Here is a 7,844-nt window from a genome sequence, read left to right as displayed (position 1 = left end):
AATCTTTTCTTCTTACTGAAGAACAGTTAAGAATGAAATTAAATCCACTAAAAGGGCAGAATTTAGGATTCTACCTAAGTCAACTTAAGCCTTATTTGCACCAAACATATGAGAAAATGAGACTCCTCTCATTCCAGTATGCAGAGAATGGGGGAAATGGTAGTATCAACATAAAAAAGCTGAAAATATACAGAATAAAGTATAAACTTTTGCTGATTCAAGTTGGAAAAGTTGGTTCTAGATCTGAACTGTTTGTAACATATACTGCTGGGCACTGTAAAAAGCTGAATCTGCTCTATATTACATATAAAAACCCCTGGCTCTGGCTCGGCACCTGTGGCTCATGCGGCTAAGGCATCAGCCACATACATCTGAGCTGACAGGTTCAAATCCAGCCCAGGCCCACCAAACAACAATGACGGCTGCAACCAAAAAATAGTTGGGCCTTGTGGTGGGTGCCTGTACTTGAGAGACGGAGGCAGGAGAATCACTTGAACCAGGAGTTGGAGGTTGCTATGAGCTGTGATGTCACATCACTCTAGCCAGGGTGACAGCTTGAGGCTCTACCTCAAATAAATAAAATAAAATAAAATAAAACCTGTGGCTCTATCTGGGGTTCTTAAAAGCCAGAGGTGAAAATAATTGCAGTCATATGTTGCTTAAGCAAGGGGAAACCTTATGAAAAACGTATGGCCAAGCAACTTCATCATCATTGTGTGAATATCAAGAGTACTTACACAAATAAATGGAGCTGGGATAGCCTACTACCACGCAGGCCATATGGTTTAGCCTACCTAGCTCCTAGGCTACAAACCTGAACAGCCTATTACTACACTGAATATTGTTGGAAACTACAAGACAAATGGTAAATATTTGTGTATCTAAAATTATCTGAACACAATTATGGTATCATAATCTTATGGGACCACCATCACAGTCCATCACTGACCCAAAGATTTTTACATGACTGTATGCTAATCAGTGCCTCTAAGTTCTGTCATTCAGCGGCTGACTTGAGGTAAAGATTTTCATATCACTGATGATTATTCACAGTTAAACTGAAGAAAGTAGACCAGCTTATTAATTTTTTTAAACAATATCTTGAAATAATAGACAAAATTCATCAAAGAAATAATATATAAGTGGAAATGGTCATATAAAATGTAAAACATACAAGAGATCAGATAGTAAGAAAAACCAGCACTCAGATATAGTTTCATTCTCCAAAAAAAGAACTAGGGCTTCAATAAATGGGTGATTCCAGACTTGCACTGGAAAAAGTCAACATGAGCCTAGAAAATTTCATGGTATGAGAAAAATAAGAAAATGCTAATAAATAATGAAGACATTATCAAGAAGCCAACTTGAGGGGCTCCCGGTGGCCAAATCTAGGACAATTAGAGAAAGAAAATAACAGGGTAACATTGTAACCTAGAGAATATAGTAAGAATGTGTAAGTCCATTCGGATATAAAAATGAATGAAAGAATGAATAGGGGGTGAAGAGGAAAAATTCCTTCCTTACAGTAGAAGTCAAATAAAAGCAGAAGGAATGATGGGTTTAGTCACCATTTGGCAACCACCACAATATTAACCATTTCAGGCAAAAATCATTGGTGGATGCTAAAACTAAATGCGTTGAAATGTGAGAAACAGTGTACGTGTGTTTCAAGGTATCTCCATACAAGATACATATGAATTATAAAAGGGAAAAAAAGTAACTTTATGGTGGACAAACTGGAAGGCTCCACCTTTACTAAGTATCAAAGTTATCACCAAAACTGGGACAAACAGCTATTGTACACCTACTAAGGAAGCACCAAGAAGGACACAGTATCTTATCTGTGGTACTCCTGAGATAACATGAATTTCATGGTGGGGAAATGCCAGTCTCTAATGTCTCTAAACGAGAGACATTCCACAAAATAACTGGTCTGTACTCTTCAACAATGTCAACATTATAAAAGGAAAAAAAAAAAAAAACAACAAGGAATAGTTCCAAATTAAAGTGAAGATATATGACATCTAAATGCAACATCAGATCTTGCATTGGACCCTGGAATAGAAAATACATATTAAAAGGACAATTGGCAAAATTCAAAAAAGTTCTATAGATTAGATAATATTGCAGTCTCCATTTTAACAATTATACTCTGATAATTCAAAAATACAAGCTTAGGCCAGGCGTGGTAGCTCATGCCTGTAATGTTAGCACTCTGGGAGGTGGAGGCCAGTAGATTGCTTAAACTCTGGAGTTCAGAAACCAGCCTAATCAAGAGTAAGACCTTGACTCTTAAAAAAAAATACTAGATAGGTGTTGTGGCAGTCGTAGCTACTCAGGAGGCTGAGGCAAGAAGGTCTCTTGATCCTAGGAGTTTGAGGGTGCTATGAGTTGTGATATGTGGCCACATACACTGAAGGTGGCAGGTTCGAGCCTGGCCTGGGCCAGCTAAACAACGACAACTGTATCCAAAAAATAGCCAGGCATTGTGGTGGTCACCTATAGTCCCAGCTACTCAGGAGGCTGAGGCAAGAGAAACACTTAAGGCTAAGAGTTTGAGCTTGCTGTGAGCTGTGACGCCACAGCACTCTACCAAGTGCGACACAGTGATACTCTGTCTCAAAAAAAAAAAAAAAACTAAAATACCTCATTTATGTTTTCATATTGATTATATACTGAAATGATACAATTTTGGAAATAAAAAGTTAAATAAAATATATTAATATCAGCTCAACTTGTTTCTTTTTACTTGTTTACTGTGTCTACTAGAAAATTTAAAATTGTGGCTCACATTTACATTTCTACTAGAGAGTGCTATTCCATTCTAAACTCTTCTGATAAAACAGTCCTCATATTCAACTTATTCAGATTCTATTAGGGTATATAATTTACTTCAGACACATTACTTCAAAATAAGAAAGTCTGGTCCTTAAAAATGATAATCAATTCTCTACATATTAGATACAAACTTTGCTTTCTCAACCACATATATGAATACAACTAAATATCCTACACACTACATGAAGAGCTAACTCTTCCACAGGTCAGACTAAATGCAAATTTGAAGTCAATATTTTGCAATGGCAGGGTAAGAAGTATATGACACACCTACCTCCCTCTCAAAGAAATTTTTCTTTTGAAAATTTGAAAATCGAGAAAAACCACACAAAAACTGGTACACAAATGTTCGTGGAAGTATTAGCCATAATAGCCAAGAAGTACAAACAACCCAAATGTCCATAACAAATACATAAATGTGGTATAGCTGTACGATGGAAAATTATTTGGCAATAAAACAGAAGACAGTACTGATATGTGCTTCAACACATTCGAACCTTGGAAACAAAACGCTAACTGAAAAAAAAGTCAGTCAAAACAGACCATATATTGCACATGAAATGTGATGACAAAAAGTAAATTACTGGTTGTCAAGGGGTGAGGGATGGGAGGGATAGGAGTGACTGCTAATAGGTAAGATTTTTTTAGGATGGTGAGAATAAAGTGATTAGGTCAGCTTATTGCCCTTAGCACAGTGGTTACGGCATTAGCCACATACACTGAGGGTGGCAGGTTCAAACCCAGCCTAGGCCAGCTAAACAACAACAACTGCAACAAAAAACAGCTGGGCATTGTGACGGGCACTTGTAGTCCCAACTACTTGGGAGGCTAAGACAAGAGAATCACTTAAGCCCAAGAGTTTGAGGTTGCTGTGAGCTGTGACGCCACAGCACTCTACCCATGGTGACAAAGTGAGACTCTGTCTCAAAAATAAATAAATAAATAAATAAATAAAGTGATTAGGTGATAGTAGCACACTCTATGAATATACACACTAAAAACACTGAATTGTATACTTCAAAAGAGATGAATTATATAGAAATAAATTATATCTCAATAAAGCTGTTATTAAAAAGAAAGTAAAAAATAACCAAAACAGAAAATACAAAAAAAGTTTCACATCAATCTTACTGAGAACACTCTGAGGTCTTTCCTTTATTCTGATAGTCCATTATACACTGAATAAGATGGTTATTTTCATCCAGCATCTGGAAAAAAATTAGAAAAAGTTTATTGCCAAATCTAGCTTCTCAAATAAATTTAAAAAACTATAAGATAGGCAGGGCACTAGTAATTATTGCTTGAGAAGAACTCTAAAGTGGATCCTCTAACAAAATACTGTTACACTAAACCAGTCATCACATGTTATGAAATCATTAAGCATACACACAAACATATAAAACAAAAAAATTCCCTTAAAATTACTTGCTCTTAGGGCCTGGAGAAGCGGCTGAAGCCTGTAATTCTAGCAGGATGACTGCTTGAGCTCAGGAGTTCAAGATCAGCCTGAGAAAAGGGAGACTACTATCTCTACTAAAAATAGAAAAATGAGCCAAGAGTTGAAGGAGGCACCTAGAGTCCCATCTACTGGAGACTAAGTGAGGACTGCTTGAGCCCAGGAGCTTGAGGTTGCTGTCAGCTAGGCCAGGCGTCCTCAAAATATGGCCCGCGGGCCACATGGACCCTGCCTAGGACATTTATCCAGCCCTCTGGGTGTTTTTGCCGCTGCTGCCTGTCCTGCTTAGCAGCTGACTCATCCTGGGGCCCGCAGTTCGGCCCTCCAACGGTCTGAGGGACAGTGAACTGGCCCCCTGTTTAAAAAGCTTGAAGACCCCTGAGCTAGGCTGAGGCCATCCGACTCTAGCCTGGACAACAGAATGAGACTCTGTCTCAAAGAAAAAGAAAAAAACCTACTTTCTGTGAATGCTCCTACCTGCTGCTACAAAATATTTTTTAATTCATTTTAATAACAAAAATAATTTAAAGGAAGTAAAGTATTTCTCTCACATAAAATTTCATTACATGCTAAACTATTTAAATCACTTATAAAAATATGCCATGCACAGTTCATATGAACAGTTACTTTCAATAACTGCCATTTTTCCTTCAGATTTCTAGAAATGTTTCATTTACACAGAAACTCAATCTACTTAGATCACTTTCATACATGCTACAGCTTACTCTGGAAAATCTTCTTCATACTTTTCAACTAATACCATGTTTAATCAATAATCTTATACTATTTCTACTCCAAGTATTCTCCCTCTGAATTATTAACTGAAGCACAAAAGGGAAAATTTGAATTTCTTTTATATTCAAACACTTAATTACCTCTGCTATCTTTAATAGGAGCTTTAGCCAGTTAAGACTCAAAGAGTCTGCATTGTGTGCATCATTCCAACCCTTTCTAAGTAGTAAAAACAATTCTGTCCTTATCCAGTGAAGTAAATACATGACAACTTCAGTCCAGGAAGCTCACCAGTTTCCAAGTTTTCTAACAAGATAGTTTTGTTATTTTCTACATATGGCGTAATAATAAATTACAATAATTTCTATGCATGCATAATATTTATACATGAGTCTGAGTTAACCACTTAAGTTTAAAAAGTTTAAAAACAGAAAAACTGATTTATCATTCTATCATCTAATATTTCAAAGTAATCTTGGCTTTAAGGGTCAAATAATTCATCTAAAGGCATTAAGAGTACTAATTGTAGTAATTAAAAGGTCAGTTAATTGTAGTGCCAGTTTTGTTATTTTGAGTAAACCACTTCAGTTTCCAGGAGCTCAGATTTAGCTCTAAGATCAAAGGACGGATGTTCCTCCTGAACCTGCCGTACATTACCAGTATCCTATAGAAATATTGGGTACCATAGCATAATCACGCTATCGCAATAAATTTAATTAGTGCTTCATTTAAAATGAAGATCCATTTAACATTAACTGTGACTTTTTTTCTGCGTGTGAATCACAATTTGCACTTGTGGAAAAAAACAGTATCATGCCATACCAGTAAATGCACTTATTCTTAAACAGAATTCTAAGATTGACCAAAAAAAAAAAAAAAAATGGTTCTTAAAAACCACACTGATCCGATCCCCAACCTAACAATTTCACAAAACTAACAAAATTTACTATTAGAATGTTTCTTAACTAATACCAATCCCTCCCACTGTAGAATGAAAGCGATTAATTGAGTCCATTGTTCTCTTCTTATCTGAAGATAAAAAATAACTGACCAATACCCTCTGAAATTACCATGATAAATATTTTAAGACTTATGTTAAGAAAAGCTTTATTTAAAAAAATAAAAAACTCGGGACTTTTCTTTAATTCATAAATAAAAACAGCAAACCCCTAAAGAAACATGTTTTGCGCTCATGTGTACTTGGAACTGTAGGTCAGGGTGCAGACTTAGCCCAGTGCGCTACATGAAAGCAGTACATTTCCAGACACTGCAAAGCCCATTTGTTCGTAAAATAAAGCAACAGTTGGGCAAATGTCAAATGCCACACACCAAAGAACCTGACAGTAAACAGAAACCGATTAGCATAATCTGTGCGCCCCAAGTGGTACTATACGCTGACTTTTTACAATCTTCATCCTTGCTTCAGTGCATATAACAAAGCAAAAATACTTAACGGTAAATTGCTAAACTTAACAAGTAACTTTTAGAATACTGCCTTGCTCATAAACAACAAGGGGAAGAAGACAAGAAAGGACCTTTGTGTCCCCACTGGCAGTAACACAGCAGCGTCCGCGGCAGCACTACCCTCTAAAAAGGACGCTACGCCCTGTGTATCAAGACTTGTGTAACTGGTCACGACCCGTCTTCGCCGCTAAACTCTTAAGCTCCAGCAAGGCGGGACCGTGCTGCCTCAGCGCCTAGAATAGGTGCTCAATAAATACTTGCTGCAGATGTAAATGAGCAAGGAGTGATGTAAAGGGGGCTCCGGGTGGAACCGCAAAATCCACGGAGTTCTTCCTCGCCGCCCCTCAGATTCTAAGGCTCCTGTAGCGTCCCCCAAGTTCTCCCGAGAGCTCCCCCAACTCGGACCGAGTTTCAGCTCCCCTTCCGCCTGCTAGGACCCCCAAGTCAGCTCAGACCAAGCAGCCGCCGCGCGGGGCGGGGCGACGCCAAAGTAACTCCGGAGAAACGCGCGGGGCCCCGGGGGGCGCTGGCTCCGACACACAGCCCTTACCCACGCGTCCGGCCGCCCGAACGCCGCCCCATCCCTAGAGAAATCAGGCGGCAGTTGCCCGGGCTTTTGTGCCTATTTGGAAAAAGCCTAAAGCCGCGAAGGACTCCGTGAAAAAACCGGTCCGTCCTCTTCCGCCACCCACTCAGGAGGCACAGCCCGCGCGCGGCTCGGGTTCCCACACACGGCTGTTTCCCAGCAGGCCCACCTCCGCCTCCGCGCCCGGCCCTGCCCCGGGTGTCTCTCGCAGAGGCGGGATGGGCCTGGCATCCCGACCCCGCGAGGCTTCACCTTCTGAATCGCAGCGGGAGTGATCTCCCCCTTGCCTCGCTGCCTCGGGGCTGCGAACGCCACAGACATGTTGCCGCCGTCACCACTATCGGCAAGTCCCGAGCGCTCCGGGTGAACCGCAAACTGGGGGAAAGACGCCGGCCTCTCGGGCGGAACCACCCCGGGAATGCGGGGAGGGGGGATGCTCCAGGGCCGGGCAAACAGCCGGCTGGCCTGGCCTAAAAGAGGAGTTCTGCCTATAGAAGTCTCCTATTTGCCTGTTTTGACGGAATCTCATCCCCAGTAGAACTTCTTCGTACTTGACTGTCCTCACATCCCTCAAGCTTTCCTTACCCGCACCCCCGTGCCTTTGCGCTAATGGTAGGGCCGCACCCCAGTCCTCCCTCCGCTTCAGCGATTCAGGAAATGGTCCCGCCGCCGCGGGAGAGGGAGAGGCTGGGGCAGCCCCTGTCACAGGAAATGCGAGCGGCTCGGGCCGGCCCGCCCCCTTCGCGCGGGTGCAACTTGCCTCCCTCT

The 7,844-nt window shown here is 40.8% G+C and overlaps 1 protein-coding gene across 3 annotated transcripts in view; it reads right to left on the bottom strand.

Moving 5' to 3' along the window:
* SS18 (SS18, nBAF chromatin remodeling complex subunit) overlaps window positions 1-7,482 on the bottom strand; it is a 90,053-nt gene extending 82,571 nt beyond the window's left edge. For 2 of the 3 annotated variants that reach the window (XM_023510177.1, XM_003784774.3), the window contains exons 1-2: window positions 7,329-7,482; window positions 3,970-4,046 (exon numbers count right to left, since the gene is read on the bottom strand). In XM_023510177.1, the coding sequence (XP_023365945.1) occupies window positions 3,970-4,046; window positions 7,329-7,397 (146 nt within the window). In that variant the 5' untranslated portion in view covers window positions 7,398-7,482. Of the gene's footprint in view, window positions 1-3,969; window positions 4,047-7,040; window positions 7,233-7,328 lie in introns of those variants that run through there. The other variant, XM_023510176.1, reaches the window with a different exon arrangement.
* Window positions 7,483-7,844: the final 362 nt, after the last annotated feature.

Source organism: Otolemur garnettii, unplaced genomic scaffold (assembly GCF_000181295.1).
Source record: "Otolemur garnettii isolate 467f Iridium unplaced genomic scaffold, OtoGar3 scaffold00012, whole genome shotgun sequence".
Taxonomy (NCBI): Eukaryota; Metazoa; Chordata; class Mammalia; order Primates; family Galagidae; genus Otolemur; species Otolemur garnettii.
This window is presented reverse-complemented; position numbering and strand designations above follow the sequence as displayed.